The following is a 22,851-nucleotide window of genomic DNA, read 5'->3' as shown; positions in this document are numbered from 1 at the left end:
AGTCATCTACAAGCTTTGCAAGTGGGAAAACCTGAAAAATCAACAGTCTATCAAATACTTGTTCTCCCCACTGTATGTCTCCAGGTTTAGCTTCTGTCCATTGGCTTCCTGTCAAGACACGAATTGAATTCAAAATCTTACTTCTAACCTACAAAGCTCTCAACAACCTAGCTCCATCTTATATTACAGATCTTATTGTTCCATATTTTCCTAATAGAGCGCTTCGCTCTCAGACTGCAGGCTTATTTGCGGTTCCTAGAGTTTACAAAAACAGAATGGGAGGAAGATCTTTCAGTTATCAGACTCCTCTCTTGTGGAACCAACTTCCTGTTTCTGTCCATGAGGCTGACACATTGTTTTCATTTGATACTATTTCTATCTTAACATGCGATTCTTGACCTGCCATTGTGTATCTGTTCCTCCTTGTTCCTCTCAAACTCAGCCGGTCGAAGGTGATGGGCACTTGTCCTGAGCCTAGTTCTGCCAAAAGTTTCTTCCGCATGAGGGAGTTTTTCCTTTCCACTGTTGCCTTCATGCTTGCTCAAGATGAGTCTGCGATCAAGTTAAACTCAAATCAGTCTGCTCCTCAGATAAATCGTGTTAAATTATTTTTATATATATGAATGTTTCTGTTCATTGCCCTGAGATGACTTCTGTTGTGACTTGGTGTTATATAAATAAACTGAATTGAACTGAATCTAAAACTAGGATCAATGGTTGACCTCCATATTGCCACCCCAATCATCAGAGGAAACTAGAATTTTAAGCAATATACAAACTAGAAAGCATGGTTTCCTCAAATGATTGATGTGGTTGGATTACATATTTATATGATGGTGGCCATCTTGGATTTTGACTTGGCAACCCAACTTTCAGAATGAACCTTTCTCACACCTAGGTGCAGTCACACACTAACAAGGAAGTCAGTCTCATTTGTTTTTTTAGTTATCGTGTTCACAACATGCATAGACAGATGGATGGAGGGTATTTTCAACCCCCCCTTTGCTTCGCGACGAGGGGCAAAAACCATGTCTTATTACAGCTTCAGCAGGTTGGAAACATGCATCAGATGTTCAGTGATGTGCAGCATCACTGATCAGGTTCGGTCAGCTCATGTTCAAGTCAGAAAGATCAGAATCCGAACATGACGAAAGAAGAGCGATCTGAAGAAAGACAGGAACCGTCTCACCTCTGATCAGCAGGAAATGATAACGGTTCTGCTCAGCAGAGGTAAAGTAGGCTCTCCGGTTAAAGACGGACAAAACGACTGTTCAATCACAGACTGATAGAGAAATAAAGTTAGGATGTTAGCTCATCTTCAACTAAAACAAGACAGGAAACTGGAGAAGAAGATGAAGTAGGATAAAAGCTTTTCAACATTATTAATCTCAAATAAAGACCAGTTCAAAGATAATGGTTATGTAAAGGGATGTTTACACAATATAAGTATTTATTTAGATTTTGTTGAAAGTGTGCTTCAGTTAACTACATTTAATTTAAATGTTGACAGCATTTGAGTTAATTGTAATGTTTTGACATCATCAATACGTTTGTGTATTAGTGATAGGACGTGGTTAATTATGAACCCGTTTATTAATTATTCTAGATCCCATCTGTCATTTTAGCTGTATTTGATACAATATCAGCCTAAACTGAGAACAGCGTGTATTTTCAGGTACTTATAAGAAGCACAATAAATGTTTTAAACTCAGACCCAAAAGTTCGGACATGAAGAGGCGAGGCCCGGCTGCTGAATCAGTCCGTTCTGCCACACAACACCCTTCAGCACATTCTGACACGTCCCTGATTTACTCTGAGCTGCTGACACAGAGGAGAACCTGGGTTCTGGTTCCTCTCAGGATGCTCAAACCAAACACAGATGAGTCTCGACATGCTGACTTACAAACACTGTTCTGATTCAAAACAAAACACTTTATAACAAACATCCGACAGAGAAGGTGTGCAGCCATTAGTCCCTCACCCTTAATGTTGGGTCTCCTTTTAATTTGTAGCTTTTTTCTAAAACTCAACGTTTTCACGATGTTCGTGTTTGTATTTTAACAGAAAGATCTACAAATTTAAATTCTACAGGTCCTCATTGTTTTGGACATTGCTAGGCCTGTTTATATTTGGAAACACACTGAACTATGAAAAAATGTTATGTCAAAAATGTTCACGTTAAAAAGGTAAGGTGAGGTAACTAATAAAGAGTAATACATGCCGCTGAAATTTAAAAGAACGGTCTAAAATCACTCATTCCTGACGGTGGAGGAATGAAGAAGAGCAATGAGGGGGATATCATTTAACTCATTGAGAGGGGTACAACGTCCAAATACAACTAGAGTTTTATTTTCATTCAGGGTCAGACAGTTCTGAGTTGACCAGTGTTTGACAACTTGTAGACACAAACAGTCTGCAGGGGGGCAGAGATATCTACTATATAAGAGAAATATATCTGGATGCCATCAGCATAACAGTGAAATGAAATGTTATATTTTCTGAATATTAACCAAAGGCATCATATATAAACTAAACAGAATAGGGCCCAATAAGAATCTCTGAGGTACACCACAACAAATAGGTACTGAAGAAGACGAGTATTAACCCAGGGAAACAGAAAAAGATCTGTCGGTTAACAAAGAGTGGAACCACGATAGAACTGAGCCTTAAAGACAAACATGTTGTCTTGAAAACAGAATGCTGTGACTGCCTGAATGAAAGGCAGACGTTCAATCTAAAAGAACTGAAACAACCTGAGTCAGCAGTTCAAAGGAGATGATTAAAAACTCTTCAAAGTGTTGTCTCAGTGCTACAATGGGATTTAAAACCAGAACTCTTCACAAACGCCATGAGGATCTAAAAAGGTCTAACGTTGATCAAAAAGAGCCTTTTCTCAAATTCTGGACATGAAGGGTAGATTAGATATTAGCCTGCAGTTCTAAAGAAAATCAAGATCAATTTTTTTATTATTTTTGAAGATCAGAGTGTTTGAGAGCAGCTGGAACACAGCTGGATGACCAAGAGCTGTTCAACAAGTGTAAAATACAAGATGCGAAGAGTTTCCTTTAAAAGACCAGAGGACGATATCTAGAGGATTAGAAGGTGTTAAATTTAGGGCTGCAACAACGAATCGATAAAAATCGATGATTAAAAGCGTTGGCAACGAATTCCGTTATCGATTCGTTGTGTCGCGCGATTATGCATCTTTCACGGCGCTGCGGAGCCGTTTTGTTCACGGGCAGTTCATTGTCAATGCTGACTGACTGAATAAAGTTTGAGAAAAAAAAACTGCAGCGCGAGTTGAACAGAGCGAGGGGGGAGAAGAGCAGTGGCTGTGTTTTCAAAGGAAATTTAAGTAAATTTTACAAATGACCGACGCAGCGAAAACTGTTTGACCCAAGTCCTTTAATGTGTGGGAGAACTTCACAAAGATAAAACATGAGAAGCATGCCGCTTTGAAAATCACCGACACGACACGAGAGAACCACGGAGATGAAACGTAAACATGTCGGAGTCACGAGGAGGAGGAAGGAGCTGCAGCTGATACAACATGTCTCAGTCCCAACTCGTGTTGCAGGTGAGTCTCTACAACTTAACACATTGTTCTGTTTCAAGAGAGAAAACGTAACGTCAGTCTGTCTGGTAGATGAAGCTGATGTTTGTTTGTTTTCTGATTAATGGCGGTGATAGAGAACGTGTGTGTTACTTTTTATTTAATTTAATTGGAACAAGCAGTGTTTAAATGCGATTTATAAATAAATCTAACACAAAGATAATAATTTAATGATTAAGCTTCAACTTTTAATTTGTTGGCAAAGTCTGAAGACACTGCAGGTATGGCAGGATGAATTGCATTTAAACAGGAATTAAAGTAATTTATTACATCTACTCAAATGTGTGTAATTAAGTATTTTATATATGTGTGTGTGTTTAATTGCTCTTTTAGCTACTTTTGCCTGAACCTAACACTGTAAGTGAAACAAGGCATTTCTTGAGTTGCTGTAAATTATAATTTAATACATATTTACTCTCTCATTCCAGAAAACAACAACAGCCTTCATGATGGACTGACATCATGGACACCACAGCAGCAGCTGTTTTCACTGATAACATCCTTAAATGATCATCACTGACATGAGGCCTCTGTCCATGGTTGAAGACGAAAGCTTCACTACAATGATCCACACTTTTAATCCAGGTTACAATAATCCACACTTTTAATCCAGGTTACAATAATCCACACTTTTAATCAAGGTTACAATAATCTACACTTTTAATCCAGGTTGCACTCTTCCCTCAATGACACATTTTACAAAGTAGCTAAATATTGTGCAGGTATAAAGACATCCATCCATCCATTATCTTTACCCGTTTATTCCATTTTGGGTCACGGGGGTCGCTGGTGCCCATGTCCAGCAATCACTGTGCGAGGGGCGGGGTACACCCTGGACGGGTCGCAAGTCCATCACAGGGACACATAGAGACAAACGAGACAAACAACCATTCACTCTCTCACTCTCACCTAGGGACAATTTAGAGTTACCAATCAGCCTAACATGCATGTTTTTGGTCTGTGGGAGGAAACCGGAGCACCCGGAGAAAACCCACGCATGCACGGAGAGAACATGCAAACTCCACCCAGAAAGGCCCCTGGACCGGGGTTTGAACCAAGGACCTGCTCGCTGAGGCAGCAGCTCTACCAGTTGCGCCACCGTGCTGCCCGGTATAAAAACACATTTGTATATATTTTTGTGTACATTTATTTTTTTAAGCTATTTGACTAACTTATTTTTTATTAATCAATATTTTACTAAAGGAATAGTAAAATAGCAACCTGTTTTTTGTGTGAATTGCTATGTCAGTCAAATGTTCAATTTTGGAATAAAGGGGTGGAAATAAAAACGTTTTGTTTTTTTTTGCCGATTCATCGATTAATCGAAAAAATAAATCGGCCGATGAATCGATTATTGAAATAATCGTTAGTTGCAGCCCTAGTTAAATTAAAAACAATTCCCTTTAAAACTGAAAAAAAAACACATCAACAACCACCCCCAGAAGTCTTTGCCTTCTAGTGACACAGACGTCCGGACCACGAGACAGAACCAGGCCAAGTTCGCGTCCTTTGACGGGAGTGGAGTTCTGCAGGTGTTCAGACCGAGTTCACCTCTAAAATCTACTTCTGCTGTTCTGCTCACAGGAGACCCTCGCACCTGGAGGTACATTTATCAATGATTCGATGAAAACATTCAACATTAGTTGTACTAAGCAATATTTGCTCGATTTAATCTTGTGATTCCAGAAACAAACTGTAGAGATATTGCTCAAACAGACTGAAATAAAAATAATGAGGTTTCCATCTAACACCTGCTTCTTCCAGAACAAAGACCACAAGGCGCCAGCAGGAGGTTCTGCCAACCTTCACTGTTTTCTGCAGAGATCACAGAACCTGCTCGTACTTCAGCTCAAATGTCTGAGAAAATAAAAGTCATATAAATGAAGTGTTTAGATTTCAGTTGTTCATCATAATCTGATGAAGTTCATGGAGGCAAGACTTGATCAGAATGAACTTCAAATAAAAAACTAAACTAAAACCAGAAGAAAAGAGTTCAGAATAACGTTTAACTGGACTCTGAGTCCGATCAGACGACGTCCTTGTTGTACTCAGGTTTGTTTTGTTACATTAAACTCCTGGATCGACCTCAGAGGAGAAACATGCCGAGGACTGAAAAGCCTTCTTCCAAGAATTATTATAAAACGTTAACAACAGATCTGCTGTGTCCCTGTGCTGGACTGCAGGAGACGCACAGCGTGTCCAAATGTGTCCTCCAGTCAGTCGCTCAGACATTTGTATTATTTTTGTTAAATTTTCTTTCAGATTAATTACAGAGGCACTGTGGGCTCCTGGACCTTCTCAGGGACCCTTCATGGTCTGGTGTCCATGAGTCAGAGTCTGAGGATGTCCCACAGCTCTGAGGGGTTGATCAGTGAGACCAACACAGGACTGAACGGAAACAATGTCCAGTTTATTTTTAGAGCACATTTAAACACTACACAGCTGAGCAGTGGTTCACAAGTTGGTTAAATAAATAAAACCAAGAACAAACATCACTCAATAAGGACCTGATGACACGCGGACTGAACCCCAGTTAAGAGCAGGTTGGTCTGTGAGGAACCCAGTAAGAACCTGATCCCCTCAGAGTTCTGATTCAGTCCTCAGAGGTTCATAAAAGCAGTCCAGTAACGGTTTAAAATGTTAAAAGTGAGTCAAATAATCAACACAGAGACAGACAGTAAATTTAACTTCAGGGATCATGCAGTCGGTTCTGTCCTAACTAAGCCCTCAGACACGAGCAGAACCAGCTGCTTCTGTTGGGTTCTGTTCAGATAGAGGATCATCCTCCTCCCTGCCAGCAGCCCCACCCTGCCCCCCCTCCTGGAGGGTCTGAGGCCTGTTTACCTGGAAACCGCAGCGCCACAGAACCGGCAGCAGCACTCACCTCCTAAAAATAACAGCAGCACAGACAGGACAGAACCGGGCCGCTGGAGCTGGGCTCGGGTTCAGATCAGATGACTGGATCCAGGAGACTAGATCCGGTCGCATAAGGTGCCGGACTGGGCCTGGTACCGGTGTGGGAACCGAACAGGGAGTGGACTCCCAGCGGATTCTTTTGTTGTGACTAATCTGGGTGCGCCGTGCTGAGCTAACCGTTACTGCTTCCATTATCGGACAGAGTCCTGTTTCCTCTAACCACATGCGTTACATTTTATTATGACCTAATTAAATAAGTTATTTTATCCATCTTCAATGATCAAACCACTGATGTTCAACCATAACACATATAACAGGTTATCAGACCTTGATGGCTAACTCATTTTATAAAGCTGTCTGACAAAAAAAAAAAAAATCAAACAGCACCTTCTGATTATTAAACCTTTTTAATGAAACTACGCGTTTCTTAAACAGTTCCTGTTTCTATCCGCGAATTAACGTGTTATACATGTGTCCGATAATGGAACCTGAATAGCCGTTAGCATTAGCGGAGCAGCGGGAAAATAAAACGACCCCAGGAACGAACCAAACCCGTTTCTGTTGAATTTTCCTCTTAAAAACAATCATTTCCCGGTGTTGTGTTTGTGAATCGGCTCGTTTAGCGGGTCGAGTAACGGTTTAATGACACCGGTACATCCGGTCAGTTTCCTGTCGTTGATCGAACCGAACAGGTGGGCCGCGTCTCCAGACACCGGGCTAACCTGCGGCTCTGGCCGCGGACAGGTCCCCCACCACACGGACACATTTTCTTTTAAAACACCCCGGGAGTCAGATTGTACCGTAAACCGAACTGTTTCGAACAGCAGGTTCGGTCCGTGCAGCATCATCAACCGGCTTATCAACCATCAGTCGGTACCCGACAGACCTGATGTAGACCTCAACATGATTTCAGTTCATTAAAAGGTTCGGATTGATATCTGGTCATAACCCGAACAGAACCGGCCTCAGATCCGATACTCACACGACGCCGAAGCCGCTGGTTCCTGTCGCACCGGAGGCTGCTGCGCTGCCTCTGCGGGGGATGGAGCTGCTTTCCGGGCTGCAGCAGCTGGGAGGGCGTCGCTCTCAGGGGCAGGTTCTGGTTGTGGTTCTGGAAGGATGTGTGTGCTCTCCGGCTCGGCTTTGGGGGCCACGACCTCAGGCTCCTCCTCTGGAAATGAAGCAGGGCTCGTGCGGTCTGTGACTGTAGGCTCGTGCTCAGCTTCTGGTTCTGTAGAAGTTAGTGTGGACTCCTGGATGTGTCGCTCCAAGGCGTCCTGAGCTCCGCCGACCAAGTCCACAATATCATCCACATTAAAGAGGTCCTGCCTGGGCTCAAGGTCCGGTTCCGGTTCGTAGTGGTGTCCCTCGGGAAACAGGGTGGTGGAAGAAACGAGTTGCTCCTCGTTGTCTGCCATCTTTTTTTATCCTCGCAAAGCAAAGTTTCTCTAACGGTACAAAAAAGTTTCCTTTTCTGTAAAGTTCCGGTGAACTTTGACTTCCTGTTGAAAACTTCTACCAGGAAAAGCTCAGAACCCGAACCGGACCTTCAGGTCTTTTCTTAACCCGGACAGACCTCAGTACGCCACGCAGCAGCCACGCAACAGTCGAACCCGAGCCTGGTGGTATAACTATGGGACACCTCGCTGACCAATCACCTGTGGAGTGACCTCTGCGTAACGCCCACTTTAACCAATCAGAGCTCGAAAAGTCTGGGGGGCGTAACCTGTTAAATTTAGGGGGTGACAAACTTCTACTGAGGTGATCAACACAGGATAGGACACTGACGGCGCAAGGCGAGAATTTTGGGAGCCATCTTCCTAGGTGCTACGTGCATTACTCCATACCGTTTACACGGGGAAGCTGCATATTATTAACGCCTTGTGCTGCTTTATGCTGTGTCATCAGTCTAAAACCGCAGAGAAACATCCCCATTTTACCTAAAAATAAACATATATCAAGCACAACAAAGGCCCACTTCCAGTACAAGCCTGATAAAATGACCAGGTTCTGGATTCTAACCAGCCAGAACAGAACTTTAAGTCATTCAATCATTTACATGTTAGTTCAAACAGGGTTATGCTACCAGAGTCCAGAGGTCATTTCATTTTTTGTATGTTTGTAGAGATTTTTGGTGCTTCAGTCCAACCACAGAGAAGATTTCAGTGTTAAACAGAGGCAGCTGGTTTATTTTATGTATATTCAAGTCTTTACTATTTAAAAAACATAAAATCAGTTATTAGGAAGTCAGAAGTTACTTAAACTTCTATTAAAGTAAGAATTTACTTGCTCTTACACAATTCAAACTGGTTCATCTTTTTTCCAATTCAAGTTAAAAATTTAGCAGCAGCTATTAGTGAATCCACCTTAAATGATGTCAGTTCAAGCTGTATAATAACAACTTTAATACATATTAAAAAAAAATTTCGTCAAACTTTAAATATCATAGATTGGTAGTTACATAAACTAATTATTCCAACAAGCAAATTAATGAATATGTTGGTGAGCTGTCAGATTAAAGCTTTACTAAATCAGTACTGGTCATCAACATCTTTATCTAACCAGAAAAAAACAAACAACAAAAAAAAAAAAACCACTGAGATCAATATCTCGTTTCCAAGGGTGACCTGGCCAAGAGGTCAGCACACATCATAGAAGAATAATCAGAACAATTATTGTTATATAATAAAACAGTATTATACACACATAAGTGCTTCTGATTTGAAAGTGCAAGTTCAAGTTCAAGAATCTTTATTATCCTCAAGGGGCAATTTGTTTCACAGTCAGTGAGTATGTGAGGATGCTGTAAAGCATTTCTCTCACTAAGGTGAAGTACACATACAGACACCAACAGGAAATTTGCTTTGTTGTGCTTTTATTTTAAAGACTAACTACTTTTTCTTTGAGGACAACTTCCTGAGGGCTAGCTTCATGAAGTGCACACATGATGGCAGCCTGGCCACACTTCACCTGGAGGGAATTGCTTGGTGACTTTAATTTGCATGTTGACAATAACAACTACAAAACAGCAACTGATTCCTGGATCTTCCCAACTGTTTCAACATCACTCAGCAAGTCAACTTCCCTATGCACACTCAAGGTCATATTCTGGATTTGGTCTGCTCCACTGGTCTCACAATCCATAACCTCTCTGGCCATAACTTACATATATCGGACCACCTTGCCATCACATTTGACATAAACATCCTCCCTACTGTACCCAAAACAAAATGTGAAATAGTTTTCCACAATCTCAAATCCATCAACCTTTCTGCCCTTTTCGCTCTTGTCACCTCCAAACTGGCAATCTTCCCTCCCCCACTGACTGACAACCCCTCAAAACTAGCCACCTATTATAACAGCAGTCTCTCCTTTTGCCTTGATGAGCTAGCCCCTATTAAAACCAAAACTGTCTCCTTCACTCACACTGCTCCATGGTACACCTCTGAGCTCCATAAAATGAAATCCCGAAAGCGTCAACTTAACTGTATAAGAAATCTGGTCTAACTGTCCATCTCCAAATGTACACAGATTATATACAGAAATATAAAGATGCACTAAACTCTGCCCGGTCAAATTACTACTCTAGTCTCATCCACTCTGGCTCCAACAACCCCAGATCTCTTTTCTCAACTATCAGCATGCTTTTAAAGCCCAATAACAAAATTTCCTCATCCTTTAACATCATCAAATGCAAAAGTTTTCAGTCTTTCTTTCAGCCCAAAATTGATAACATTTATAGTTCCCTTCATCTCTTCTCTGCTCACACAGCTCCTCCAAATTCACCTCCCCCCAGCTCCAGTCAGCAGCTCTCACACTTCAATCCAATGTCCTCTGCTCAACCAACTAAACATTTGACTGGTATCAAAACTACCACCTGCTCCTTGGATCCCATTCCCTCTCCTCTCATCAAAAGTTGTCTCCCCATTGTCTCTTCTGATCATAAGAATCATCAACCCCTACTTCTGGATCTGTTCCACAGTCTCTCAAGTTGGCAGCTATAACCCCAATACTAAAAAAAAAACTGATATTGACCCTGATAACGTCATAAATTTTCAGCCTATATCCAATCTTCCCTTTCTGTCTAAAATTTTAGAGTGAGTGATAGCTGGTCAACTTCAGACCCACCGCAAATCCAGTAGCTTGTTTGAACCATTCCAGTCCGGTTTCCGTCCAAAACACAGCACAGAAACGGCTCTTCTCAGACCAACAAAGTCCATGCTCAATAATCCAGGAATACAATCCAACAATTTTCAGTCAGGTCATCTGGACAGTTTCTTTTTTTTTTTGTGCTGAAACGTTTCACCTTCCACAGCTTACTCCAAAGCTTTGGAGTAAGCTGTTGGGGGAGGAATCAGTTTTGTGTTTCCTTGACTAATGAAGCCTTCTGGATGGAAGGTGAAACGTTTCAGCACAAAAAAAAAAAGAAACTGTCCAGATGACCTGACTGAAAATTGTTGGAGCTCTTCTCAAAGTTACCAACAATCTCTTCCTTTCCTCTGATTCTGGCCAGCTCAGTATCCTCATTCTCCTGGGCCTCACTGCAGCTTTTGACACTGTCAGTCATTCCATCCTCCTGTTCCATCTCAAGTCCAACCTGAACATCACTGGCTCCACCCTGTCCTGGTTTCAGTCCTACCTCACAGACTGGAAACAATTTATAAATATCAACTGCTACTCTTCTTCAATAACTCCTCTATACCAGGGTGTTCCCCAAGTTTCAGTGCTTGGTCCTCTACTTTTCGTTCTCTACATCCTCCTCCTTGGTAATATCATCCGTTGTCATGGCCTCCATTTCCACTGCTACGCTGATGGCATACAGATTTACATTTCTACTACATCCTTAAACCATAATTTCCACTCCACCCTCACCCACTACTTAACTGACATCAAAATCTTGATGAAGCACAGTTTTCCCAAATTAAATACTGACAAAACCGACATACTCGTCATTGGTCCAAACAGTGTTACCAAGTCCACTCAAAACTTCTGCCTCAACTTTGACAACATCACTCTCACTCCATCACCACTCATTCGTAATCTTGGTATTCTTCTCGACTCCACTCTTTCATTCAAATCACACGTCAAACAGATAACTTGGACTGCATTCTTCCATCTCAAAAACATAGCACGATTCAGCCCATCACTCACTTTCTCCACTGCTGAAATCCTAATCCATGCCTTTGTCACATCCAGAACAGACTATTGCAATAGTATTTTGTACGGTACGCCATCCAAAACTCTCAACAAACTGCAATATATTCAGAACTCTTCTCCTACCTTCTTACCCACACCTGTTCCAGTGAACTTATCACTCCTGTCCTGCAAAACCTCCATTGGCTCCCTGTCATTCAGTGCATCCATTTCAAGATCCTCCTCATCACATTCAAAGGTCCCTGGCCCCTCCATACCTGGCCTACCTACTCCATCACTACTCTCCTTCTTGTTCCCACCGCTCCTCCGATGCCAACCTTCTATCGCGCCCCTGTAGGACCAAGCTCCGAACCTGGGGAAACAGAGCCTTCTCCATCGCTGCCTCCACCCTCTGGAACTCTCTGCCCCAACAGCTTCGTGCCTGCTACGATCTCTCCACTTTTAACAAAGAACTCAAACCCACCTGTTAAAATTTCTTTTAATGTCTAAATTTGCCCTTTTAATGTTTTTATTGCGTTTTTGTGTTATGCATTGTTGATTTCATATATTTTTTAACTTGTGTAAAGCATCTATGAGTATTTAGAAAGGTGCTATACAAATAAAATGTATTATTATTATTATTATTAATTCCCCAATTACCCATCTTATTGGGCCAGACTACAGGGCGAAGCTGAGGGATAAAGTGTTCTGAAACTTTTGTTTGATGTTATTGTTTTGTATATTATCTGTATAAGCTGGTAGTCAGTTGTATGTGTGTGTGTTAAATGATTTTCTTAGTAATAATGTATATCAGTGAAGATGAAAAAATAATAAAATAAACGGTGCCGGCTTTATCATGAAATCCTGTTTTCACTTTAATGACCATTAAATAATCTGTTAAAGTTAACTCAGCTGAAAAATCATAAAAAGACACAAAATTATTGGATCTCTCAGGAATATTTCCCTCAAACATGTTTAAAGAAGAGACACAGCATTTAGTTAAACTTTATTCCAACCCACTGTACAAATCACAAAACAAGAATTAAACTTTAAATCAAAGCTAAAATAAAATCTGTATACAAGAAACAAAACCACATATCTAAATTGAACAATAAAAGTAGACACAAAGAGTGAAATACATCAAATGATGAAGAAAAATATAGAATTTTAAATATAAAATGTTTTTGTAGAATCTGGTTCATCAGATTTAATTCAGTTCAGTTTATTTATATAATGCCAAGTCACAACAGAAGTCGTCTCAGGGCACTGAACAGAAATATTCATGTATAAAATAAGAAACATTCATATATAAAAATAATAATTTAACATTATTTATCTGCAGAGATCTCACAATGGTGAACTAAAGTTCATTAAAAGTTTATTAGCAAGATTTTGGATTCTGGACACGCCTCCAGAACCCGTTCTGAAGTGCGGTGGAAATCCAGGCTGATCTGAGCAGGGTTGAGCAGAGTTGGGTCTGAGTAATAGTGATGGAAAAGGGGCTAACGTGTATTGAACCTAGTCGAGTTGAACCGTGCTGTACGGGTACTAAAGGTACTAATGGAAATTGGACATAAGATTACTTACCTGAGTCTTTTGCTGTTTCCAGCGAACCTCCTGAGACTTACCTGTTCCTGGACTCCTTTGTGAAACTCTGGAAACCTCCTCGTGGCCTCCTTAGCTGTCTTCCTCACCTTCCAACCATTGTTCACACAGGATTATTGGAACCAGTCGTTCTCCAACAACCAATCACTGACCAGTAAGAACCAGAAGACAATCTGATTATTCCATTCCTGCAGAACTCCAGAGCTGACCCTTCTCCTTGCTCCCCAGGGTTCCTGGCATTATCTTTGATATTATTCATTGTACTTTGTAAATAAAAGCACTGAACTTATCTTCCAGTTGTTGAGTTGTTCATATTCAGTCCTTTCGCTCTGAGTATTCCATATTTGTGACAATTTCCAAATGACATGAAATTTCACTTTCATGTGAAGAGAGGACATTGGACCACTGAGCAACAGCCCAGTTTCTTTTTATCCTCAGCAGGTAAGACACTTCTGACGTTATCTCTGGTTCAGGAGTGGCTGGACTTGAGGAATGAGACATTTGTAGCTCATGTTGATGAGATAATCAGCTGATTAGGGTGTGACACCAGGAGTTTATAATACTGAACTTCTTCACAATATGCTATAAATAAAATGGCATGGTATGATAATGTTCTGAAACAGAGCTTTGATTTTTCATTATCAGTAAAGCAGAATCAACAAAATGACAAGAAATAAAGACAAAATATCTTAGTTTGTAATGAATCTATGTAATATGAGTTTTACTTTCTGAAATGATTGACAGAAAAATGACTTTTTCACAAGATGCTAATTTTTTGAGAAGCTCCTGTATACCACCCAAAAAAGACATCTCGTGGTCGCAGATAATGATCGACAGATTCAGATTGTATTGATTAAAGTAAAAAGGATGAAATCAAGTGAATTAAATTGTTGTAGAGCAGAAATAACAGACACGACTTTCAAAAAGTACAATGTTCCTTAGCAGGAGAACAGAAGGAATTTTATTGTTTTGGTCCCAGTTTTTCAGCAGACTGCAACAACATGCACTCCAAACATTTGACCTCTGAAAGTCTCTGAGACGGAGAGGAACGTAATAAAATCATGAAACTGACTGGCAGAGTCAGCTGACAGAAACAAAACCAGCAGAAATTCTTCTACCTTCAGATCCAGTTCTCACAGGAAGACGTGCTCCATGAGACACGCTCCCTCCAGGTCCGGTGACTGGGTTCCAGTTCTGTTCTGGTCCCATAGAACGGACTGAATGGTCTGGCTCAGGATGTCTTGGCCCAGTCCGGAGCACAGAGAAGCCACCTGGTCCCACTGGTCCATCGTGGAGCCACCGTCATTAATGATGATGTCCTCCAACACATCTGAAGGGACAGACAGACCTCAGATCAGTCTCAGTCATCAAGCTTCACATTAAACAGTGTGTTCTGGTTAAATGTTTGGAAGTGAAGGAAACATCTCATGAACTTCACGTTTGTCTGGCTGATTGAGCAGAGAAACACATTTCAGTTCCAGGCTTTAAAGATGTGACAATCAGAACCAGACTGATGTCATTTCCTGTCTAAATGCAGTGTGAACACTTCCTGCTGAATGAGTTCTGCAGGAAGCTGCTGAAAAGGTTTCATCACTAAACTGCTGAGAGTTCAGTTTGAACAGTTGAGTTTTGCTGAAAGCAGCAAAAAACAGCTGAGCTGTGTAGAAAAGGCTAAATGAGAAATGAGCAGAATAAGCTAAAATAGGCAGAAAGACTGAAGGTAAATTTAGCAGAAAGAAGCTAAAAAAGCTGAATCAGAAAAACAGCTGAAATGAGCAGTCAAAGGTTGTAAACAGCACAAACAGAGCTCCATTCATTTTCAATGAGACAAACATGGCCGACACAACTAAATATTTTGAAAAGTTCAAATTGCACAAATACCAAAAGTCATAGCAGGAATGTCCTGAATGAGACGAACGTTTTGAGATATGAACTGTTGAAACAGATTAAAAACTGAGGAACGAGTCGCGTGCTGAAAAACTGATCTGACTGGTGGGAATGATTCAGAAACATTCACAGAACAACAGACTGTTGAAGGCACACGGCCGCTGAGCCAGCCCTCCGTCTTGTGGGCGGTTTGGATCACATGCTTCAAGGTGTGCATGGTTGTGAAACTGCCTGAGGGACGAGTCAAGGTTAGTATGATGATGCCTAGGGCCACCTTCTCCTCGCTTTAAAGTTGTTTTTTCACGTTAAAGTAGATTCTTCGTTCTCTCCTTTCAAATACTACTGTCCTCTAAAGACTGTTCCGTGTCTTGAGGTGGACATGAACTGTGGAGTCTTGGCCGGATGAGCTGGTTCCAAGCAGTAAACGTAAGAAATGACTCCTGCCACCCAGCACACAGACCGCTTACCCTCCTGTCCTGTGGGAGGTGCTACAGAGCCTGTGGACCAGAACCACAACATTCAGGAACTACTTTCTGGGCCGCCCCACTCCCTCACTCAACAACCCCCCTGAACTGAACATGTCTCCAGTGCCTTTGGCTTCAGTGTACCATTAAATACTCTCCTTCCTATCAGCTGTTATATTTGTATTCTGTAAATATCTTCAGCTGTTAGTCTGAGCTATCTAAACCTGATCAAATCTGTAGAAACAGAGGTTTTTGTACAGATATGTGTACATTTATCATATCTGCTTGTTTAATGTTGTGTATTTCTGGTGAGATGTAATCTGCCTTTTGTTGCCTTGGATCTTGTTAAAAGATTTTATAGTCAAGGTTTTATGGATGTTTTTAGCTGCTATGGCTGAGAATGTTAACTGCCCATGAACCATGTGTTGGAGTTAGCAGAGAGAGCTGGACGAGGAGCTGGATTGAGACTGCAGGTGCAGCTGGCAGTCCAAGGTCGCCTCCAAGTCTGTCTGTGAGCTGGGAGCTGATAAGCGTATAAAAACAAGCCTCACACACTGCCCGTGGCAGATTCTTGTGACTGGCCTTCATGTGTGCACTTCCTGAATATCTGTGTAACCTGTAATCTGACCTTGCAAGTAAAACCAGTTAAAAATCTTCTCCTGTTGTTGAGTGTGGCTCCTTTGAGTAAGTAAGGCAAGGGGAAGTCTGACATCGTCATCATTGTATGTTCCCATACAATGACAAAATTAGTTCTGTGCATTTAACCCATCACACCTGAGATACACCCAGGTGGAGCAGTGGGCAGCTATGTAAGTGCCCAGGGAGCAGTTAAGATAAATAGAGGATATATTTATCCAACAGACCCGTGACGTGAAATGACAGCAACATCTAATCTAATCTTCTGTGTTGTGCAGCCTGTTTTCATAGCTGCTGTAATTTTCAAGGAGTGATCATTCCTCACTACACTGGACTGCACATTCCCTGAGCTCATGTTCATGAAGATGGGTCCACTGTGGTCAGTCTTTAGGAAGTGGAACTCAAACAATGGAAACAACACCTAACCCCTGGATTAACCCTCGAAATGACCTTTAACTTTATGACAGTTTTCCTTAAAGCAAGTCCACCACCTTATTGCACAGCTTAAAAATCCATCCAACATCTTTACCCGCTTCTTCCTGTTGGGGTCGCTGGTGCCCATGAAGAGCTATCGCTGTGTGAGAGGTGGGGGACATCCTGGACATGTCTCCAGTCCATCACAGGGACAAATAGAGACAAACAACCATTCACTCTCTCGTTCACACCTAGGAACAATTTAGAGTTACCAATCAGACTAACATGAAAGTTTTTGTTTGGTGGGAGGAAACCAGAGTACCTGGAGAAAACATGCAAACTCCACCCAGAAAGGCCTCTGGCCGGGATTTGAACCGACGACCTTCTCGCTGAGAGGCGTCAGCTCTACCAACTGCCCCACTGTGCCACCATTGCATAAAAATAATAATTTTTAATAGTTCTTTCCACAAGAAACTAGACAATCTGTAGTTTTCAGCCTGAATTAAAAAAGAAACAAATTATTTTTCATCTTAACTGTTAAAGAGTCTTTAAGTAAAAAAAAAAAAAACCTCCATGTTTCGTTTTCTTTTAAAATCAATAAAAAAATGTACTATACATTTTTAGAAAAGAAAAAAAAAAGCCTTTTCCTCCATTAATACCCCCAAAATGATATTGAGCTATTTTTTTCAGTCCTGAGTTTTGTGAAGACTCTCCAGTCCACCGGACCATTCAGATCCAGCAGCTGGAAATGAGGCTTTGTTTTCAGTCAAACGCTTGTTTTCGCTCGGTGGTCGGAATTTTTTTTATTTATTTATAATTGTATTGTTTTTCTTTTTCCTATTATTTTTATTTATTTAAAATTTTTAAACTACTCGAGCACAACACCATTCTCTGACCTGTTTTTTGCATGTACTGACCCGGAGAGATCAGCGAGCTGCAGGAACAACTAGGAATTCTATGAATGTCTGATTCTGCAGCCTGCATGTGAAACATTCCCTCTGCACCAACCAAGCAGCATCTCCTCACCTTGCCCTCGACTCATGAAGCCATTCAGGAGCTGCAGCGCCAACTGATGCTGCTGAGGGTCTGCCAGCAGAGAAGAACAGGCCACGCCCACAGACAACATGGCAGCCTGGCCCTGTGGAGCATCTGTCAGCAGCTGGAGGAGGGAGAGGCTGCCTGAGTGACAGATGACCCACATGCACTCACCTGAGGCAGAGGAGCAGACAAACATGTAAAGAGTTCCTGAGGACTCTGATGCTGCTGGTGGTCACCTGACTCAGGTGTGTTCAAATATTTCTACGAACTAAACCACTGAAATCTGAGCCGTTCTGTTAGTTTTCGAGTTAAAGGCTTGAATGAAGAAAACTTCTAGTCTTCTGCTTATTAAACTGCTCAGTTCAATAGTTTGTAGGTTCTGTTGGGTAGTTTTACAACAGGTTCAGATATCAACATGGTTTTAAGAAACACCAGGTTCAAAACAACATTTTAATGTTTTTAAAACAGTCATAAGTTGATGATAAATCCATCCCCTTACCTATTAAACCCAAAAAGTTGACAACCTGCAGAAAAATCCACACTACAACAATTGAAAAGTGAAACTACTCCTAAAAATAATAAATAAAATAAATCACCGGTATGCACCAACCTGCTGTCAGGTTGAGCTTCATGAACTCTGCAGCACTGTGGATGAAACCTCTCCTGCACATGCTCAGTGCTGACTTCCTGTACACTCTGCAGGACTCGTAGACAAAGGTGGCGAGTGCCAGAGACAGGTCAGCCATGAAGGGATTCTTCTGAGCATGCTCAGTAAGAACGTCACCCAGGTCCTCAGAGAACATCAGTCTGAGAGGAAAGATCAGGAGCTGTATAACAGTCTGGAAAAAGATCTCCTTAAACTCAACTCAGACGTAGAAAAGCCACACGTTTCAAACAGTTCTGATGATCGTGATGTTTTCAGATGTTATTCTAACTTTATCATCTGTAAGAGGCTTTAAAATAAAAGTTGTTACTTGTTCTGGGTGACAGCGTGAGTGACAAGCTGCATGTCTCCATGTTTCAGCGAACAGGAGACTCCCTGCAGAGACACCTCAGCTGGAAGACGGTTACCTGTCCCCACGGTAACCAGCAGGGCCTGAAAGAACAGGAGGGCAGGGGGGGCTGACCATGGGGGGCCGTCCACACCTGAGAGGAACCCGAAGAACACCGTGAGGAACCAGAAAACAGAAGCATGAAACATTTCTAACTTTGTTTAAAATAAAGTTTTCTTCTTGTTTTGTGTGTTTTTATGGTTATTAGGTATTTTTTGTAGCTGACAGTTATCCACAGATTTTGTTGTAGGTGTGTGTGTGTGTGTGTGATAGAGAGAGAGAGATGTCCACCTTTAAACATCTCCATGGTGACAGAACTTCTCAAAACTCCTCCAGGAGCTCTGGCTGCATGCAGCGCAGCTTCTTCATATCGAGCCGATTTAAAAAGCTCCACAAACCTAACACAGATCCACGCTTAGATTTACAAACTGCAGGGATCAGAAGCTACATGTCGTCAGATGATGTTGGTTAGAGCAACACCTGTTCAGATGATCCAGCTCATCCTGTCCCATGGACTGTTTGTCCTTGATCAGCTCCCTGCTGCAGCAGTCCTCGTCTGTCTCTGTGGGGTGAAGGAAACATCTCATCCACTCACTCAACAGACTAGAACAAATACAAGGAGAGCTACAGGTGGGGTTGAGGAGGTGCAATGAGGCCTATACAGAAAAGCTGGCGACAATAACAACAAGGTGTGGTCAAGGATGAAGAACTGAAAGAGGAATGATGCAGAAACACAACTTCAACCATAACGACCATCAGCCGCATAGGAGGACCGTCTAGAAAGATCCAATGACCCAAACTTGTTCATCAACAGGTTCAGCACCTGACCTCCGGCTGGGCTGCCCCTCACCACATCAGCCTTGGCATCTCCTCAGTAGGCCCTTTTCACAATGATGTCAGACAACTTCCGTTCTGACCCAATGCTGTGGATCAGTACTTCCAGGTCTATTCTCACTCGGGAGACCTGTCTGGAAACTTCATGGAATTTCATTCCTTCAACTTTTATTTACAGAGATTATATTACAAGGTATAGCGCAAGGTAAGGTTAATAAAAACTGTATTTATGTGTTTGTCAGCCGTGGTAATGTTATCCATCACAGCAGCAACTTTAGCCACAGTAGCTAAAATATACAACACGGGCTGTCAGTGCTCTAACGTTTAAAGGTTTACTTTCTATATTAACGTTAATAAAAACAGTATTTATGTGTTAGTTAGCTGTGGTAACGTTATCCATCATTATCAATTTACCATTCTGTAACTGTGTAAGGAAACAGCCTCCGATTGTAAAGTAAGCTAGCTAGCAGCTAACAGGTAGCTAAACTCTACACTGCTGCTGCCTGTCAGTGCTGTAACATTAAAATGTTTACTTTATCTATTAATGTAAAATCTCTGGCATCTTCCAACACTGTTGTTTAGAATAACATTTTAAATATTGAATTAAAAACTATATGTCAAACCATTTCTATGTTCTGATGTGATTAATAATTTGCCTTTTTGCTTTCGTCTTGTGTCCATCTTTCTCAGCAGCAGTAACTCAGCAAAGAGGACACCCTGAAGACCCAGGCTCATCTGAGGATTTTAGCAGAGAGGGCCATGTGAAGGGTGAAGGAGTATCAGTCAATCAGGAGGTTCAGTCTATCAGCTGTGGGTCATCTGCTGCTGCCTAATATCAAATTATCAGGGTCGTCTTGATGTAAAAGGAGACAAACCAGTCTAGAGCCTCCCTGCTCCTTCAAGTCACACTTCTTGGATGAACATTCATTACTGCAAGCAGCTGTGTTGGAAAGCTTTCCTTATATCTTGTCTTTTTTTTTAATCTATTAATGAAAGAATTGATGTTGTGAAGAATTCTGTCAAAACTTGTTTAAACAGCTTGTCTTCAGTAATCTGCATATGTACATCTTTTACATTTAAATTGCATCTGTTTGTATATTTTACACATCTGGTAATGTATGTGGAGGAAATGCTCAAATTAAAGCTTCTGTTGTGTAACAATTAAACAAGGTTTGTGGCTTCTTCTTGCAAACATTCATTTAATAATTTTATTAAACACTGTACATGGAGCAATGTTGGTTGGAACTGTTGTTGCAAAGAATCACATTATTTTATCAAAGACAATGACCAAAACATGAGTAACTAAATCATGTTTTGGTCATTGTCTTTGATAAAATAATGTGATTCTTTACACACACAAATACACAAATACACAAATATATATATATAGACACTGATTGGTTGAGTTTTCGACAGATGAGGAATAAATGTACAACTGCTGTCAAAGCAGCAAAACGAAACTATTTCTTATCTCAGACTTCCAAAAATCTAAATGACCCTAACAGATTCTGGAAAACAATTAAATCTCTCTCAGGCACCCCCCAATCATCTGACCTCCCATCACAACTTCTCGTTAACTCTGCTCCTGTGTCAAATAAGCACGAGATCCTGAACTGTCTCAACAAACATTTTGTTGCTTCTGGTTCTTTATTTGACACAGTAACTAATGGAAAATCAGCCACTTCACTTAATAACCAAACTTCTACAAATCAAATCCCTCCTACAAGTCAATCCTCAGTTAATCACACCTTCTCTTTTTCTCCATTCTCAGTCAGTGAGGTCAATAAACTGTTAAAAGATCTTGATCCTAAAAAATCTGCAGGTCCAGATGAACTTCCACCTTATTTCTTAAGGCTGGCTGCTCATATCATCACAGTCCCTGTGACCCACATCTTCAATCTCTCCATAAGACAAAACTCCATCCCAGACACTTGGAAAACAGCCTTTGTTCTTCCTTTGCTGAAGGGAGGTGACCCCACCTCACTGAACAACTATCGACCAATCTCTAAACTCTGCATTTTAGCCAAGGTTCTAGAAAAACTGATAAACTCTCAAATCAAAAATTACCTGGACTCATTTAACATCTTACCTCCACATCAATCTGGTTTCAGGAAACAACACAGCACAACCACTGCTTCACTGAAGGTTCTTAATGACGTTGTTGAAGCACTGGATGCTAAGGATTATTGTGCTGCACTTTTCTTAGACCTGTCTAAAGCTTTTGACACTGTGGATCATAACATCTTGTGTCATAAACTCTCAGAAATCGGTTTCTCAGATCACACCATTGGTTGGTTCTCTAACTATCTTTCAGACCGGAGGCAATGTGTTCAACATAATGGTACTTCCTCCAGTTATTTAACAGTCAACAATGGTGTACCACAAGGCTCAGTCTTAGGACCCACCCTCTTTACAATCTACATACATAATGTAGGTAAAAACATCCCTAATGCATCCATACATTTCTATGCTGATGACACAGTTGTTTATTGTCGAGCTAAAACAGTTGCTAAGGCTTTCCAGCTTCTGAAATCTGCATTTAACTACATCCAGACTGATTTGTTTCACCTCAAACTTGTCCTAAATGCCGACCAAACCAAAGGGATGCTTTTTTCAAATAGGAAGTTGGTCCCAGCAGTTCTTCCTCCGATTTTATCCTCAAATGGTGTCCCCATTGAGTTTGTTGATTCCTATAAATATTTGGGTATCTTGGTCGACTCACATCTTTCTTTTAAGCTCCATGTGGAAAACTTGGTAAAGAAACTGAAAATTAAACTGGGTTTCTTTTTCAGAAACAGATCCTGTCTAACCCTGAATGCTAGAAAACACCTTGTATCTGTGACTTTCCTTCCCTCAATTGATTTTGGTGATATTATTTACATGAACGCTCCTACAAGAACCCTGCAGATGTTGGATGCTGTCTATCATGGTGCACTAAGATTCATAACTGGCTGTGATTATCGTACCCACCACTGCACCCTGTATTCATTGGTTAACTGGACATCATTAACTTCACGCAGACTCTCTCACTGGTACATTTTCATCTTTAAATCACTTCTTGGTCTGCTGCCTTCATACATCTCCTCCTACATGTCTCTGCGTGAGTGCAGCTACGGAGTGCGCTCTCAGGACATTATTACCTGCAGTGTTCCCTCAGTGAGGACTGAACTAGGCAAAAGGGCCTTCTCCTACTCCGCTCCTGTTTCCTGGAATATCTTACAAAAAGATTTGAAGCTCTCGACCTTGACCTCTCTAAGTG

General features: G+C 41.3%; 2 protein-coding genes across 2 annotated transcripts in view; both read right to left on the bottom strand.

Moving 5' to 3' along the window:
- The window catches only part of rtn4a (reticulon 4a), a 50,234-nt gene extending 42,084 nt beyond the window's left edge, over positions 1-8,150 (bottom strand). Inside the window, exon 1 of the mRNA XM_037680632.1 lies at positions 7,512-8,150. Within this exon, the coding sequence (XP_037536560.1) occupies positions 7,512-7,947 (436 nt within the window). The 5' untranslated portion in view covers positions 7,948-8,150. The remainder of the gene's footprint in view (positions 1-7,511) is intronic.
- A 6,250-nt stretch (positions 8,151-14,400) lies between these two features.
- LOC119430677 (clathrin heavy chain linker domain-containing protein 1-like) overlaps positions 14,401-22,851 on the bottom strand; it is a 23,940-nt gene continuing 15,489 nt past the window's right edge. The window contains exons 5-10 of the mRNA XM_037698140.1: positions 19,239-19,320; positions 19,050-19,156; positions 18,681-18,852; positions 18,317-18,513; positions 17,695-17,877; positions 14,401-14,597 (exon numbers count right to left, since the gene is read on the bottom strand). Coding sequence (XP_037554068.1) covers positions 14,401-14,597; positions 17,695-17,877; positions 18,317-18,513; positions 18,681-18,852; positions 19,050-19,156; positions 19,239-19,320 — 938 coding nt within the window. The remainder of the gene's footprint in view (positions 14,598-17,694; positions 17,878-18,316; positions 18,514-18,680; positions 18,853-19,049; positions 19,157-19,238; positions 19,321-22,851) is intronic.

Source organism: Nematolebias whitei, chromosome 1 (genome assembly GCF_014905685.2).
Source record: "Nematolebias whitei isolate Nwh7 chromosome 1, NemWhi1, whole genome shotgun sequence".
NCBI lineage: Eukaryota > Metazoa > Chordata > Actinopteri > Cyprinodontiformes > Rivulidae > Nematolebias > Nematolebias whitei.
This window is presented reverse-complemented; position numbering and strand designations above follow the sequence as displayed.